General features: G+C 46.1%; 1 protein-coding gene across 1 annotated transcript in view; it reads left to right on the top strand.

Moving 5' to 3' along the window:
• Positions 1-16,332, top strand: part of LOC109516315 (microtubule-actin cross-linking factor 1-like) — a 137,177-nt gene that overhangs the window by 87,710 nt on the left and 33,135 nt on the right. Inside the window, exons 58-77 of the mRNA XM_019870778.1 lie at positions 1,091-1,264; positions 1,442-1,609; positions 1,846-2,043; positions 2,465-2,638; positions 2,726-2,849; positions 2,935-3,134; positions 3,245-3,562; positions 3,710-3,876; positions 4,199-4,355; positions 4,462-4,573; positions 4,763-4,822; positions 4,927-5,165; positions 5,469-5,598; positions 5,753-5,952; positions 6,126-6,618; positions 6,841-7,439; positions 7,637-7,825; positions 8,010-8,216; positions 9,494-9,811; positions 10,541-10,723. Of these exons, the coding sequence (XP_019726337.1) occupies positions 1,091-1,264; positions 1,442-1,609; positions 1,846-2,043; positions 2,465-2,638; positions 2,726-2,849; positions 2,935-3,134; positions 3,245-3,562; positions 3,710-3,876; positions 4,199-4,355; positions 4,462-4,573; positions 4,763-4,822; positions 4,927-5,165; positions 5,469-5,598; positions 5,753-5,952; positions 6,126-6,618; positions 6,841-7,439; positions 7,637-7,825; positions 8,010-8,216; positions 9,494-9,811; positions 10,541-10,723 (4,410 nt within the window). The remainder of the gene's footprint in view (positions 1-1,090; positions 1,265-1,441; positions 1,610-1,845; positions 2,044-2,464; positions 2,639-2,725; positions 2,850-2,934; positions 3,135-3,244; positions 3,563-3,709; positions 3,877-4,198; positions 4,356-4,461; positions 4,574-4,762; positions 4,823-4,926; positions 5,166-5,468; positions 5,599-5,752; positions 5,953-6,125; positions 6,619-6,840; positions 7,440-7,636; positions 7,826-8,009; positions 8,217-9,493; positions 9,812-10,540; positions 10,724-16,332) is intronic.

Below are 16,332 nucleotides of genomic sequence, written 5' to 3'. Positions count from 1 at the left end.
AAAAATTTGAGTGCGGAGGAGCGAGAGGGCCTGCAGGTGGAACTGATGCGGATGAAGGAGCAGTACTCCGCACTGATGGAGGCGGCCAACGCGTCCGTGACTGAGGTGGAAACTACTATCGACGCAACACTGCAGCACAACACACAGAGGGTGAGATGACATACAAATTTGCAATTTTATCACACTTTGCACATATTTAAAACTTATTTAAAAATCACTCAAAACTTATTGAAACATATTTAAAAGTATTCCTTAATGATCAGTCTTTCGCTGACAAAAGTGGGAGACGATCATATAACATCACGTTGAAGAAATGAAGAGACTCGCTTGTACAATTCACCAAATGAGAGCCAAGTGTGTTGTATAAAAAAAAGAAAATTGAGAATTAGTAAATTAATTGTTGTATGTTTAAACACTAATGTTCAACACCAAACCATCTAATTTTGTCCAACAAAAGTCCCACAACTTAATGCTAACATAAAAAGGAAACCTGGAAAATGAAAGCTTTGGACTGGGAAAAGTAGCACCATCTGGTCAACAAATTAAAAACAAATTGAACGCAAGTACTTTCAAGGATCATAGTTGACAATTCTAAATATTTTTGATGAATGAATATGTTCTGTATTCATTTTTAATCCCCGATTGTCTTGTTAGGCTAAAGCCTTTGAGGAGCTCCAGCAGACCCAGAACCAGATGGACTCCCTGCTGAAGGACTTAACCGCCGCTCACCCATCAGCAGCTCAAGACGTTCCCGACCTGCCTTCCTCGCACCCTGTTCGCCCTCCCAAAAAAAAAAAAAAAAAAGATATTGGGTTTTTGGGTTAATATACCAAATATGTCCACTTATGTGGTATTCTGTGACTCTTCCAGTTTCAGTTATGCAACCTGTTGATGACACGCTAAGCTCAGTGGTGACTTCTGTTTCAGAACATCCTGTTCAGTTTCCACCATTGCCAATAGCAATTGAATTGAATTGCTCATGGCAACAATTGAATGAATTTTCACTCCCTCAGCACAATATGGCTAACAGATTTTGTGAATAACATATCGCTCCATCTTGGCGATTAATGTTGGCTCTTGTGTGATGCAGGCCGAACTTCAGCGACTGCAGGCACAGCAGACCCAGCTTCTCCACATCAGCCAATCAGTTCGCGCGCTGCTGGACCAGCCCGACTCCACGGTTCCTCCTGAGGAGAAGCGACGTCTGCGAGCCACGCTTGATCAGCTGCAGTCTGAGCACCAGCAGAAGCTACACACCTGCCAGGTAGACTAGTAGCGATAGTCAATTTCTTTAAACAAAAAGGGGAAAAAAATCAATTAAAAACAGAATCTCTAATCGAAATCCATAAGCAAAGTTGAGAATCAGAATTACGTCAAATATTCCCCATCTCTATGCTAGTTAATGATGTCCTATTAACTTTTTCGGTATTGTTGTTTCCAGGAGCAACTGAGGAAGTCTGAGGCGTTGAAGGACGAGCTGACAAAGTTTCTCCAGGAGCACAGCGATCTGGGCGCTTGGCTTGAGCAGTGTGAGCAGGAGCTGAAATGTTTGGGGGAAGGCGAAACGGACGCTCAAGAACTGAAGAACCGACTGGAGGAGCACAGAAAGGTTCAATGAACACTTGTCAGCGTCTAGTGTTATTTCACGGCAATGCTCGGCCCCTCTCCCCCGTCCATAAAGTCGTGGGGTGTTTGCTGTAAAATGCATCTTGGCACAAAGTGCAACTTCTTCTACTTGCCTGCTGGTGGTGCTGTTAGCGCAGTAATTGCAACAGGGGTGGGAGCCAAAACAGATTCTTCTATCCAGTCGCGAATAAATTTGGATGTTTTCATGGTGTTCCACAGCTGGCCGAGGACATCATCTGCCACAAGGCCGACCTGCGCTTCGTTTCCATCTCCGGTCAGAAGGTTCTGGACTCCTGTCAGGCCGCCCTGGAACAGCAAGAAGGCGCGGGCGATGCTGCTGCCCTGGAGGCCACCAAGCAGCTGGTGACGGACCAGCTGCAAGAAGCAAACCACAGATATACCTCACTCCATGCCAAGGTGAGCACTTTTTGGAAAAGATGTGCTGTGATCATTACATTTAGTTTTTTAATGACGTTAACAAGATGCTTGTGGAGGCTCTCAGTCGTACAGGAAAGTTCCATCGTAGAAAGGGTTCTGTCAGTCTTTTTTGTTTTTTGTTTTTTTTTTTTTGTTTTTTTGTTTTTTGTTTTTTTTTTGTTTTTTGTTTTTTTTCTTTTTTGTTTTTTTTTTTTTTTTTTTTTTTTGTTTTTTTTTTTTGTTTTTTGTTTTTTTTTTTTTTTGTTTTTTTTTTTTGTTTTTTTGTTTTTTGTTTTTTTTTGTTTTTTGTTTTTTGTTTTTTACCCACAGGTACAGATGACGACTGACAGAACCCTTTCTACGATGACGTTAACAAGCAAAAGATGTCTATCAACTTCTTCCGATGTGTATTTCTGTGCAGTCGTCAGAGTTGGGTGGACGCCTGTCAGGACTGCTGGAGCGCTACCAGCAGTACCAGGACGAGGTGGTCTCGCTCCACTCTTGGCTCAGCGTCCAGGAGCAGAACCAAAGCATCGCCAAGCCTTGCGGATCGACCGACCCCCAAGCCCTGCAAGACACCCTGCGGCAAGTCCGGGTAAAAGCACAGTTTCCGGTTCTCTTCCCCAACTGGTCTTGCCATATGAGCTTCGAGAGCATTTTTTTCTCCTCTGTGTGTGTTCAGCTACTGCAGGATGAGATGGCCGAGCGTTCGGTTCAGTTGGAGAAGGTGAAGCGAACTGGAAGAGTTCTGGTCAGCGTGGATGAGTTTCCCTCCCTGAAGGCTGTGGACATCTTGTGTGCCGCAGGTCTGAACCACCATCAGCACCGCCGTGTTGACATTGGCAACAGAACCTCTGCTTCCATGAAATGTTCTCTCTCAATCATGTTCAGACGGTTTGGAGAAAAGGTTCTCATCTCTGACGGCATCCGTATCGGAACGGGCCAAGCAGCTCCAGACGGCCGTGGCCCAGTCGGTGAGTGTGCAGGAGGGCTTGAAGGCTCTGCTGGCCTGGCTCGACACCCTGGATCTGGACCCCGCACCCGTGGAGCCAACGGTGCAGGCGCTGCAGGACGCCCTGACTCAGAATCAGGTAGGACAACAGGAACTCCTTTGTGTTAGGAAGTCTTAATAACATTCACGGTTCTGCGAGGAACTTAAAACAGCTGTTTTGACCAATTACACAAAAATATCCCTCCCCAGAAACTTCGTCAGGAGCTCGTATCGCGGCAGGGCAGTGTGGAGGCCACGCAGGACTCTGTCTCAAAGTTGCTCCAAAGCCCCGATACCCCCATGGCATCGGGCTTGCAGGGGTCGCTGGACGAACTTCGGCAAAGGTTCGCCGCCGGCCAGGTCAGCCAAGCAGAGCGGGAAGCAGAGCTTAAAAGGTTGTTGCCACGGATGGAGAACTATGAACGACTAGCAGGCGACCTGCGGGCCTTCATCCAGAGTCGTGCCAAAGCTCTGAGCCCGGCGGGGCAGCCTGATCGCTGCGTGAATGACTACCGGCAGAATGTGGAGGTCAGCATTTCAGCAAAGCATATCATTTCATCTCAAGAAAATCAGAAAAACTGTCAAAATCATCCTGAAAGTCTGTTTGAAATAATTGATAAGATCGATGGATCACCCAGCCCTGTTTTGAACTTGCTTTGTGGATCTTTTTGACAGGAAGTGAAGTCGGAGCTGCAACAGGAAGCGCCTCAGCTGAAGTCTTTCTGCAGCCTGACAGAAGAGGTCAGCACATCACAAGTTTTGGGTCACACACAAAGCCTCCTAGAACACGTCAAAGGCATGTCGGATGACTTCAAGCAATTGGAGGACGATGTCAACCAAAGGTGAGAAAAGACAACAAGGGAGCCATATTTGATTTTTGGGGGGTGATTTTTGTAAATCCCGCCTTTTGTTTATTACCAACAATGATGAATAGTCACTGTGACCTGCTTTTCTGTCAGCATCAATTTTATTTATGTATTTATGTAAAGCTTTTCTTAATATTACCCCCTACCAATTGGAATTTCAATGGAATGATTTGGAATTTAAATGCAATGCACCCAAATTGGCAGTCTTGTACTAAAATGGATGTCGACGAAAAGCTAAAATGATGAGAAGTGGTAACTTCTCTGTCCACCTTCCAATTCTTTCCCCTGCCCTGCGTAGACTGGCGGCCATTTTGGCTTGCGAGCAGCAGCTGCTCCACTTCCGTGGACTCTCTGGCTCCCTCCTCAGATGGCTTCAGGCGGCGCAGGAGCAGCTGCCCACCAAGGAGGTCGCCCTGGACACTGAGGCGCTGCAGAGGCGAGTGCAGCAGCTGCAGGTGGGTCCGCCAACACTCCACGTGATCTCATGCTTCCTCCAGAGACTCCACTATAATCCGGTGGTGGTGGTGATGATGATGATGATGATGATGATGCCGCCTTTAGGAGCTGTTGAAGGAGTGGGAGTCACAGGCGTCCAGGGTGCAGGAATTGAACAAGAGCAGCTCCGAACTGGAGGCGCAAGTCATTGACATCACAGCCCCACAGAACAAATCGGGTAAAAGCAGCTCCTCGATTCTCTTAACTGAACTATAAAGTATATCACAACCTTTTTTCCCAGTCAATGCAGTTGTCAGAAACTGCTTTTACAAATTACATTTTATCTCAGGGATTCTAAGGCCTTAATAGTCTAAAGTAGTTGTGGGCTTTTTTTTTGTTCAGTTTTTTTTAATTGTGTGTTTCACAGGTGCTCCCCAAATCAATGGCTCTGCTCCCGGGAGCGTCAACGGCATTCATACTTGTAAAGGTTGGAATGGCCAAATACATCTGCTTGCATGTTGCATCACCCACACTATTAAGCGCAATTTCTCATCCATGAACGCATCCTTTTTCGTGTTCCTGTCCCGTCAGACTTGACGGAGATCCAAGTGGCCGTGTCTGACGTCAACACCCGACACGAGGCCCTGGGCGTCGACTTGAAGGAGCGCCTGGGCCGCCAGCAGTCCTCGTTGGAGCAGAGGCAGCAGGCCAGGCGTGGTGCCGAGGAGCTGCAAAGCTGGCTGAAAGACAAAGAGAAGAACCTCGCGCAGGGACATGCAGCCTCGCCGTCCAAGCCGGAAGTGGTGCGTGCCCAGGCCCAGGAGAACAAGGTCATTAATGATTTTCATGTCCGTATGTAGATTGCATTACAAGGCTACGTTTGAGATTTTCCTGCGCTCTGTGAAAATATGCAATAGAGACTGTTTACATCAGACAGGATTTTTATTCGTAGCCAAAATTAACTCAAACCATATAATTTAATCTCACAAAAGTGCACTAGCTTAATGGTAACCTAAAATGGGAAATCCACAGGCTAAGAGGAATTAGTATATATGTTGTTGTCAAATGGCAGATAAGCAAAACCTCATGTTAAATCTAGTACTAATAAAGACGTAACATTGAATGATGGCCAGGCACTGATGTCGGAGTTGGCTGAGCAAGCCGCCAGGGTAGAGGAGCTGAAGGGAACCCTGAGGAAGCTCATCGCCGAAAACCCCGACTCCCCCGAGGCAGACACATGGAGGCAACAGTTGCAGGAAATCGGTATGTGCTACCAAATACGACCGGGAGCCAAGATGTGCGAGTCATCACCACACTTGACAAATTACTTTTTAAGTTGTCATTGGTTTTGAAGAAGAGCAAGAAACCATTTTCGGATGCACTTAAGTCATCTCTCCCATTGTCCGCCTCCCCTTAGACTCCCGTTGGCTCTCTGCAAATCAGACGGCGTCGCGGCGTCAGGCGGAGCTGGAGGCATGTGCCGACCGGCTGGGCAGCTTTGCCGCGGCAGCGTCTCAGCTCGGCCCCTGGCTGCGTGAGAAGGAGTTAATGATGAGTGTGCTTGGCCCGCTCAGCATCGACCCGAACATGCTAAACACGCAGAAGCAACAAGTACAGGTTTGTGTTCGCACACACATGCAGACACATTTGGTGTCAAGGAACTAGGTTGAAGTGATGCATCTCAATGCAAAGATGGGCAAATGCCATGCAAGGAATGAGCATTGAGGGCTTTGCTGAACCGAACTGTCCTTACACTTTGAGAATCACTGACGAACGTCAATTTTTTCTAGTTCATGCTGCGGGAGTTTGAGACCCGTCGACCGCAGTTCGACCAACTCACCCAGTCGGCCGAGGGTATCCTCTTGCAGACACGGGACCCCAAAGAGCTGGAGGATGTCCGGGCTCAGCTGGAGGAGGTTTCCCAGCAGTGGCGTGACCTGATGGGCAAGCTGGACCAGCGTTCGGAGCACATCAACCAGGCACAGGGCACCAGCGAGCGCTACCACGCGATCCTGCGCGAGCTGTCGGCCAGCACAGCGGCGCTTGCCGAGCGTCTGGACGGCCAGGCGGAACTGAGCGCCCGACCCGAGGCCCTCAGGCAGCGCCTCCAGGAGACGGGCGAGATCCGCTCTGAGCTGGAGAGGCGCCGAGGCGAGCTGGCCGAGGCCGAGCAGCTGTGCCAGGAGCTGAGCGCCATCGTGGCTGAGCCTTACCTGAAAGATGAGCTGAAGAAGAGGCTGGAAAACGTCAGCGTCCCGCTCAAGAGTTTGGAGGAACGTGCAGGTGTGGACAATGGCCTGAGAAATTCACCATCATGCCTTTTCCTACATTAATCAAATAAATATTTAATAGTTATAGCTCTACTTAGCATCCTGGTCAGCAAACAATAGCACATTTAACTCATTCAGTACCAGCCAATTCTAGACCAAGTCTGAAAAGACGTTTAAAAACGTCTTTGGGAGTGAATGAGTTTTAAATATGTTTGACTTTTTGTCTTCTCCCCAGCGGACGGTCTGTCTCAGCTGCAGGCTGCGTTGTCCTCCACGCAGCAGTTCCAGCAGATGTTTGAGGACGTGCGCTCGTGGCTTGACCAGCAGACGGAGCTTCGGGACTCGTCGCTGGACGCGCTGCCCTGCCGTCCCGAGGCAGTCCGTTCGCTGCTGTCATCTGTTGCCGACCTCCAGCGCTCTGTCGCCGCCCAACGGGGCTCCTATGAATTGATCCAGGCAGAGGGCGCATCGCTGCTGGCCGCGCTCCCCACCGATGGGGACGAGCGCACTGCCCTGCAGTCCCGCCTCACCTGCTTGCGGCAGGACTGGGAGGATGTCAACGGGAGGGTCTCGGAGCGGGAAAACAGACTGAAAAGCACCCTGAGCATGGCGGAAAGCTACCAGCAGCACAAGGCTGAATTTGCGCCCTGGCTGGATCAATGCGAGGAGAAAGACGCGGAAATCCAGCCGTCGCTCGACCCTGTGTGTCTGGATGAGGCCCTACAGAAGGTCAAGGGGCTCGCCTTTGACCTGGAGAGACGACATACGCTGCTGGAGGCCTTCAATACAGCAGCGGATCAGCTGCTGGAGCAGTGCTGTATCGGAGAGGACGAGGTACTTCGTGTCTCATGACCTAATACAGGGACCTTTCCCAATGAGTCAGCTCAATGTTGTTTTTATAGTTACTGAAGGCATTTTACAAATTTAACTGGTAAAGAACAAAAGTCCTCGGCACGGGTTTGAGAAGCTTACTGTCCGTCACACTGTTCAATGGCTTCAAATGTAAGATTATGCCGCTCGCTAACCTTAAGGTCCGAGACGAGAAGGCGCAGCTTAACCGGCGTATGGACGCCCTGGGTGAGCGTCTCCTCGGTAGCACGTCGCAGCTGGAGGAGCTCTCGGGCCGCCTCAAGGAGTTTGAGGAAGGTCGGCAGGCGGTGGAGAGACGCCTGGAGGCCGCCAAGCACCAGATCGAAGTCCAAGAGGCGCTTGGACCTCAGGTACTTTAAGATATTGATTGCCAATAATTGTTTTGTGGTGCTGATTGACAATTCATTAAGCATATATAATTTGTCTTTGTTGGGCTATGCCAGTTACATGTACTGACTGGCAGAACAATTAAGTGCTTTTTCACCAGTGACTTTTTTAATCTCTTACAAAAACCTCCTGATGTCGTCATTTCAGGCTTGTAGCGCTAAGAGCTTGGAGAGGCTGAGGAGCCAGCAGGAAAACCTAGCATGCCTGCAGCCTCAGGTGGTCTACCTGCGCGACCTGGCACAAGGACTGGTGCAGGATGCCCCCCAGAGGCCAGAGGGCAGCGCTGAGGGCGCGCAGAGGTTGCAGGAGCAGGCGAAACACACCCAGAACGAGTTTGATGACGTCAGCAGCAAGGTGAGAAGAAATGTTTAGTGCAACCGCGTTTATCGTCGGGAATGCGTGCCAGACCCACACGCCATAGATGAAAACACACAATATCGGGAGTTCACTTGAAGGAAACAAAAGGAGACTCTTGTTTGCACAGTTCGACATGAATCCAAGCATGCTTGCTTCAAGCTTTTTTGTCACCGTCATCTGAAATGCACTGTAAAACAGACAAATATTGTGCATTTTAGCAACAAAATGTTCAAACGTTAAATTTCGTCAAATGAAACAATGCTAACATATGCAAACACGACAGACTGGCTAACGAAGCTAATCTTGATGTTGCATTAGTTAGAACCCTTTATGTCTTCAAGAACACACACGGAGCAGCAGCACATACAAACAGAAAATGCTGCTAAATTCTCACACTCTCACAAGAGCAAAACATAGTAATACACTGACAGCACCCAACTCTGAATTTAGACTTGCTTGTACATTACACTGTAAAAATCTAAAAGTCTGCGATACAGTGGTGTAAATGACAACCATAATTTCGCAGAAATTCTGTGCATATTTCAAAATTACGATAATGTAAATATTAGCATAGCATTCTAGTTGAATGAGTAGTACAGCACAGCTGAGCTAAACAGTTTAGAAGTGCGTGCGTGTCTTAAATCATGCTGAAAGAAAACAGAGCTACTGAAGCAGTTTGGCTTTTTGACTTCCTGCACCCGTATATGGCCAGTGTGGATCTTTGACACACGTGAAATGTAAACCGATTGGCAGCAGCCATCCTGCTGTATTTACATCTCAACAGCCGCTTCATTCGGCACACAGGCACACGCTCAGATTTTATGCAAATACAGGATCTAGTATACCTAGTGAGGACAATGCGGTTTAACAGACTGTTTAGTTTCATGAAATTACCTTGTAAAATACATATTTACAAAATTAAGAATAGTGAAAAACAAACTTAAGAAATGAACGGCAAAGCGACAAGATTTTAAATGGGAGTGCATTGCAGGATATACATTTACAAAAGTGAAAACTAATTTGCAGAACTGGCAAATGACTAAGTATGGAAAAAAAATTAACCTTTAAAACACAAATTTATGAAAGTTTTATAAAATTGAAAATGCAAAATGGGAAACAGTATTCAACGATAAAGTACCCATTGAAAACATATGACAGGGTAAATGTTTTTTGTTTTTTTTTGTAGCTCTGAAGGAGAATACTGTACATGTACAAATGGATCCACGAAGCACAACAATCTCTGAAGTGAATTTGTCCTCCTCTCCCTCCATCAGCTGGAGCAGTGTTGCTCCACGCTGGAATCGCGTCTGCACGGCGTGGGCGAGGTCCAGTCCCACGTGCGCGATGTCTTCTCACGGCTGGCCGACCTGGACGACGAGTTGGACTCGCTGGGCCCCGTTGGACGAGACGCTGACTCCCTGGCCTCGCAGGCGGACATGCTGGGGGGCTTCCTGTCGCGTCTGGCGGCCCTCCGCACGGAGCTGGAGACGCACGCCGCCGAGTGCACGGCCATGTTGCGTCGCGAGGGTTCCTCGCCCGACCTGCTGGCTCTCAGGCGTGAGACAGAAGCGCTTGGTCGGCAGGCTGGAAAGGTGAGAGGAAGGGGTGGGGGTGTGGGGGGCATCTTTTTTTTTTATTCATAAAAATGGCAACAAAAAAGATTTTAAGATCAAAAATACAGATTTTAATGAATTGCAAAACTATTTTCTTCCCAACATTAATAAATTTACAAATGATAACCCAAAAATAAAATGTAAAAGAAAAAAATTGCAAACTTCAATTTCAAAATTATAATTGACGATATATTTTTTTGCTCAATAAAAAATTTACAAATGACAAATTTAAATGAATTATAAAATAGTCAAATAAAACAGAGATTATTTGAATAAAAATATTTTCACAAAATTAAAAATGATAATTAAAAAAAATAAATGTCCACCATTAACTCATTCAGTACCAGCCAATTTGAGACCCTTTTTTTTTTTTTTTTTTACACTAAGTCTTGGAAAAATTGAAAAAAAATAAGTATCTGGGGTTGAACGTGTGGAGTGTGATAAGACTTATAAATATGTCTTTAGGAGTGAATGAGTTAAATAAAATTGTATTTAACAAAATTGGAAAAAAAATTATCACATCAAAAACAAAACTTGCCAACGCATTTCCTATATAAAAACAAAGTTGTGCTGTCAATGGAAGTAAAGTCGAAAGAAAAAAATTCAAGAGATGGAAAAAAAATGCGCATATGGAATGGGACAGTAAAATAAACAAACATTTACAATCAAATCAACACATTAAAATGACAAGTGCCATGTGGGTTGCAGCTGAGTGAACGGGGCCAAGCGCATCTGGTGCAGATCCAGGACGCCTCCGAGCGAGTGGGCGACTTCTACCGGCTGGTAGACGAACTGCAAGGCCTGCTGGGAGCCGCCGAGGAGGGTCTGAACACGCAGGCCCCGGTGGGCTCCGAGGTGGACGTCATCAAGCAGCAGCTCCTCGACTTCAAGGTCAGACCTGCTTCATTTCTCTTCGCTGCTTCTGCTGTTCGTTTTGCATTTGTCACTTCCCACACAAGACTCACCCCCACTTCTCCTGCCCGCCTAAAAATACAAGCGCCATTGGAAAAATGCCATTTTTGCGCTTATGAATCCGCCTCCCACTGTTTTGATCTCTTGTCGCCGTTTAACTTTGTTTCCCAAAAGCAAAATGACTTTTTTGGAATCTTTGTCACCATTGTGGAGGCTTCTGCATGCCCGAATACTTGCAAAGTTATGTATACAGTATTGGTTGTCTCCAACAAGAGCTCCCCAAAGCAAACTCAGTAGCGCACCGTAGAAAGCATACAAAATAAAAAGGAGCCCCTTGCTCCGGTTTGCCCAATCGGCATGAAATTGGGTATTCCCCAAAATTCATAACAGGACATAGCAAAAAATTTCAAGAAGCCATGCCCAAAATTGAACAGGAAATCAGCTGTTTTTGGTTTGGAGCATTTTGTGTGAATTCCATAACCCGTATGTTGGCATATGCAACATTTGGGACAATTTAACATCTGTCTCGGATACCCGGTTCCAACTGGCCGAATTTCTTGATAGGAATTTTTCAGTTATCTCTTTGGAATTTGCCCATGCGTCCTTTTATAATTAACATATCCGCTCAATATTGTCTCGCTTACCGAACCTGGTGCTCAGGCTGGGTGGGTGGGGCATTGATATATTCAAACTTTCCAACTGAGATTGTCATGTGACACGAATAACTCATTGCTGCGTTGTTGATTGGACCATTTCAATCTTGACCATCTTGTGTCCTTGTGCTGCACTTGAAAATATGGAGCCGACCACAGGAATGTGCTTTACAGGCGCCACTCTTGGCCTTTTTTTTATGACACTTTTTTTCACAGGCATGCATGCTGCCCTCTCGGTTGCCAGGCCATCACTAAAAAGATCATTTTATGGCTGTGATGTCACTTCCTGTGTTTGTGGGCCCAGGAGACATTATGATGGTGTCTGTGGGTCATTTTCTGAGGTGATGGATGGCTCATGTGAAAAGGCATTCGAAACATTCCGGCGTGCATTTCTTTCTCCCCCGGCCAGTGGAAAAAAAAAAAGAAAGAAAGAAAGCAAGCGCCCCCGCTGCTGCGAGCTCGTGTGGGAGGACGGAATAGCGCTGGCCTCAGTTTTCAGAATCCCATCTTTTCTCCTCATTCTTCAGCTATGTCAAAGCCCCTCAATCATCAGACATAATTGTTTGGTATTGAACAGAGTGCAATCGGTAGAGTGTTGTGATTGATGGCAAGTTGTCTGATTCGAGCCAGAAGTGGCAGACTTCCTGTCATTCCAGGCATGGTTTCTTGATGCATTTTTGTGGGTCTACTGATGATAGCATGCCTACCAAATTTCATGTTGCTTAGTGAAACTGGAATCGGCGGGGGGGGGCTCCTCATGGGAGGGACATTTATAGTCAAGTTGATGTGGGGATGTAGTTAAGGATAGCAGCCCAGAGATCTCATTATGCTGCCGATATGTGGGGCAAAGTGTGCTAAAACTTTTAAAGCACTATTAAACCCCTCCCTTGTCACTCCCCATGTGCATGTAAGCGATCCCCCTCCATTCCAAAATCTGTCTGGCCTCCCCTCCCCCGATGGACCCTTTTCCAATCCACAGCCATGATGTCATACAACCTCAACGGAATGGGTGGGGCGCAAAGAGAGAGAGAGAGGGGGGCGGGGGGGGGGTCAGCTTCATTATTGGGGGCAAGGTTCATGGTGGGCGTGAGGTGTGCTTGTTTCCCACCAGACTTTAATTTAAACATGGCCGCCGGATGCTTCTGATTCCTTGCCGTCTTTTTCCGGACAGTGCAGGAATCTCAGCTGTCCATATATTTATACGCACACACAAACACACACACTTGCACATTTAGGGTGCGGCAACAGCCAGCCCGCCCCCAACTCGTGCAGCTGACGCACGCACGCACACACACACACACACACACACACACACACACACACACACACACACACACACACACACAGTGTCTTTTAGATAATGGGTGTAAGCGCTGAGTTAAAGTGGGTCATATGAATTGTCCCGTCGGCCCGCAAAGGAAACTTCTTTTGAGGTTCCCAGTACACAAGACAAAAATTCCAAATTAAGATTTGCCTGCTTGGACAAGTGTGGGTCTGAAGATTTTGAGTGCTAACGCTAACCTGGGTAGCCGAGTTAACAATCAACCTCTCGACTATGACGACCGTTGTGTGTGTGTGTGAGAGAGAGAGAGCGAGAGAGAGAGAGTGTGTGTGTGTGTGTGTGTGTGCGTGTGCGTGTGCGTGTGTAAGGAGGCTGATGTCCACTTGACTCACATCATTTCTGTAAACTTGATTTGCCTGACTGAACTTTTCCTGTAACACATGACTCTGGCTCTTTCTCTCTCTCACCCACTCACCCACTCACTCACGTCTCTCCAAATGAAGAAAAATGTTAGCTTTTCGTGTTCTATGATTCAGTGGTATATTTCAGAAATGGTGTGTGTGCGTGTGCTCCACTTCCATGTTGTGTGTTGCCTGATCTGTTGTGAATTACCTTAGTATGCCAAGCCTCGGGCTCGCCTACTCAGTTTTATTTATTTTGTTTCATTCGAGATGATATTTCATATCTTCTTTTGTCTCGGAAGAGGTCAACTATTAGGAGTGTCCGCGTAGTGTCTCATAATTACACACACGCACACACACTTCTTTTGTTCGGTCTGTGTGTGTTTTAAGTGTGTCTGCGCATTTACCGCCAAAGCACATGCGAACTCTCAAGTGTTTACGACGTGGAAAGTCCTTGCCGCGTTATTCACATGCGCGTATCAAACTTGGTGTGTGTTACGTCCGCATGCGTGGGTAGGGACATACTGCCTGTAAAGTTGTGTGTCCGTGAGGAATCGGGCTGCTGGGTTAATGTTTAAATGAAGGCAAAGAAGTGGGTGACTCAGGAGGAGGGTGACTGTAGTTGAAAAAGAGCTTAAGTAAACATATGTGAACAACAAAAAGAATAGTCAGCAGCATTTGAATGTTTTGTGGCCGCCCATGTACAGGATAAATAAATTGCATCTATGTTAGTATGTCATTGTTGTGTTATGAAAAAAAAATCAACAAATAAAATCAGTTTTTTGCAGGTTAAATACGATAACTAAAAATAATACTTACACCAAAAAACACAACTATTCTGTTGCTACAGAGCAGATAGAATAGTTGTGTGCTCTGTTTGTATGCGTTGCTGCTCCATGTGTGTGAAAGTAGCAGGTTTAATGTATAGTTGTGTGCTCTGTTTGTATGCGTTGCTGCTCCATGTGTGTGAAAGTAGCAGGTTTAATGTTCGTGATCACTGCAACATCTTTGCTAATTTCCGTTAGCTCGTCTTTAGTGTTTCGCGCAATATGTTAGCATCAAGCTAATGGGCCGAAATATAAATTGGCTTAACATTTTGGTGTTTCTTTGTTTCTTTGTTGATTTATGTGTCACTTTTACAATTCAGCTTGGATGAAAAAGGAAGTGAACCTCCTATTTGATGGTTGGTAACGTGCTCCTGTTGAAGTAGAGCAGTCAAGGCTAGCCTGCTCTTCTTGGTGTGCAGTTAGTTAGCTTCCTCGGACTAAGAGCTGTCCTGATAATGATGATGGAGGAAAGGAGATAATGAATGGGAAGCCTTTGCCTAATCACATTTACCCTTGAGCACATCACTGAGGGTCAAACGGTCACACTTGTCAATAACGGCGATAAGGGAGGAGGCGCGACATTGTGTTATTTAAATGAGTTGAATCCTTTTATAGCCTCCATTTTCTTTTTAGCGCCTCGACTTATGCGAGCAACAGAAGGAGCAAAGCCTTTTTAGAATTGCTTTGCTCCTTTAGGGTCCGTTATTCATCGACGAAAGAAATCAACATTTGGAAGCTTTTCTCACACACTAAAAGCCATGAAGACAGTTTCCTCTCATGACATTTGGTAAGCATGTCTATCATATGGAGATTCACAGAAAAGTATCAAGAAGCCATGTTGAGAAAGGATAGGAGGTCTGCGATGTTGGTTCAAAGTGGCTGTTTTAGGGTCATTTCCAGGTATTTCTGCCGCGAATATAGTTTCACTTAGCAACATAAAATATGGTAGGCATGTCTACTATGAGTGACCCACAAAAAAAAGAGAAAAAAATTCTCAAGATTCCATTCCTGAAAAGACACTGGAAATCCACCATTTTGGGAATAGTTTTTTTTTTTTTTTTTTTTTTTAATCCCGTACGTGTTGGTGGAGCCTGGCAGCAAAGCTAAATAACTCCCCATCAATCTTGAAACTCTAATAACGCAACTCCATAAGGTCAGGAGCTTGAGCAAATGTCGTGTGGTGGTGATGGTGGCGCCTTTAAAGATTTGTAGGTGCCCTCTACAGTAAGATCACCACTCCTAATGTTCCTTCACAGTCTATATTGGAGCCCTTTGTCGGACTTTCTCTTATTTTCACCTCACTTTTCCTCCATGCAAATAAGTCTTCATAATGGTGAAGGGAGGGTTGGGGGGGGGGCACAGCTGATCACGTGAGATATTGTGCATTTTGTGGGTGTGCGCAACAAAGCAGGGAAAAACCGCTTTTGTTTCCACCGAGCCATTTGCCTGAGACACAGCAGTGACAGCTGCAGCGCAACTGACTGTGTGTGTGTGTGTGTGTGTGTGTGTTGGCGGTTGCAAAGAAAGACAGGAGTATTTAGCACATTTGACATGCAGGCCACGGGTGCGACAGTCGAGTGAGGCTTCGATACTAGTGTGCATTGTTGAGGGTCTGAGGAAGACCAGCACAACTTTGCGGATGCTTTGATTCAAGGGGAAGGGATGAGTAGAGTAGCCACAAATTGTACTCAAGAGTCATGTTGATATTGAATGACTATATTATTATATGATATTGAATGAATATACCTCAACTAAAAGTAATTAGTCCTCCAAATAAGATACTTCAGATCAGTATTCAGTTGAAAGAAAGTACTCAGGTACTGAGTAACTTGACTAAATTCTGCCCCAATAAATTGTCTTAAAACTGGAAACTGTGCGAATAAGGAAATGCAAACAAAAGAATCCAAAAAGTAATAGATTCCATTTTGTTTTTCTGCCTATTTTGTTTAGGCAGCTGTGTAACATTGATTTCCTGCCTTAGAAGACGTCTGTACCAACTTGTGTGAGGCTATTGTTTGTTTCTGGAGTTGAAACTTTAATTTTATAGAGCAGTGATTTCTAATCAGTGCTGTGGGAAATTCTCAACTAAACAGGCCAGGGATTTCACACCGAATAAATTTTCGAGTGAATCGAGATGACTTTTGATTACATGGCTCTGAGTGTGCGTTTCACCAAGTTATGTGAGAAAAATCACACTTGGGCGCACCAGTTTGTGAGATAACTCAGCTAACAGAGTGGCTGCGTTACTTGGTGGACCAAGGAGGCGGAAGTACACACGTGTGTCTGGGAAGCCTGAAACGTTAGATGACATGGCGAGAACAATGTGGCAGCGCATTTAAGGGTGTAGCGGGTGACTGTCGCCACTTGCTTGGGATCTGCTCCCATGTTTTGCGTGGAATTCTGAAGAGCCAGACCACTAAACCCC

Source organism: Hippocampus comes, unplaced genomic scaffold (genome assembly GCF_001891065.2).
Source record: "Hippocampus comes isolate QL1 unplaced genomic scaffold, H_comes_QL1_v1.1 scaffold35, whole genome shotgun sequence".
Taxonomy (NCBI): Eukaryota; Metazoa; Chordata; class Actinopteri; order Syngnathiformes; family Syngnathidae; genus Hippocampus; species Hippocampus comes.
This window is presented reverse-complemented; position numbering and strand designations above follow the sequence as displayed.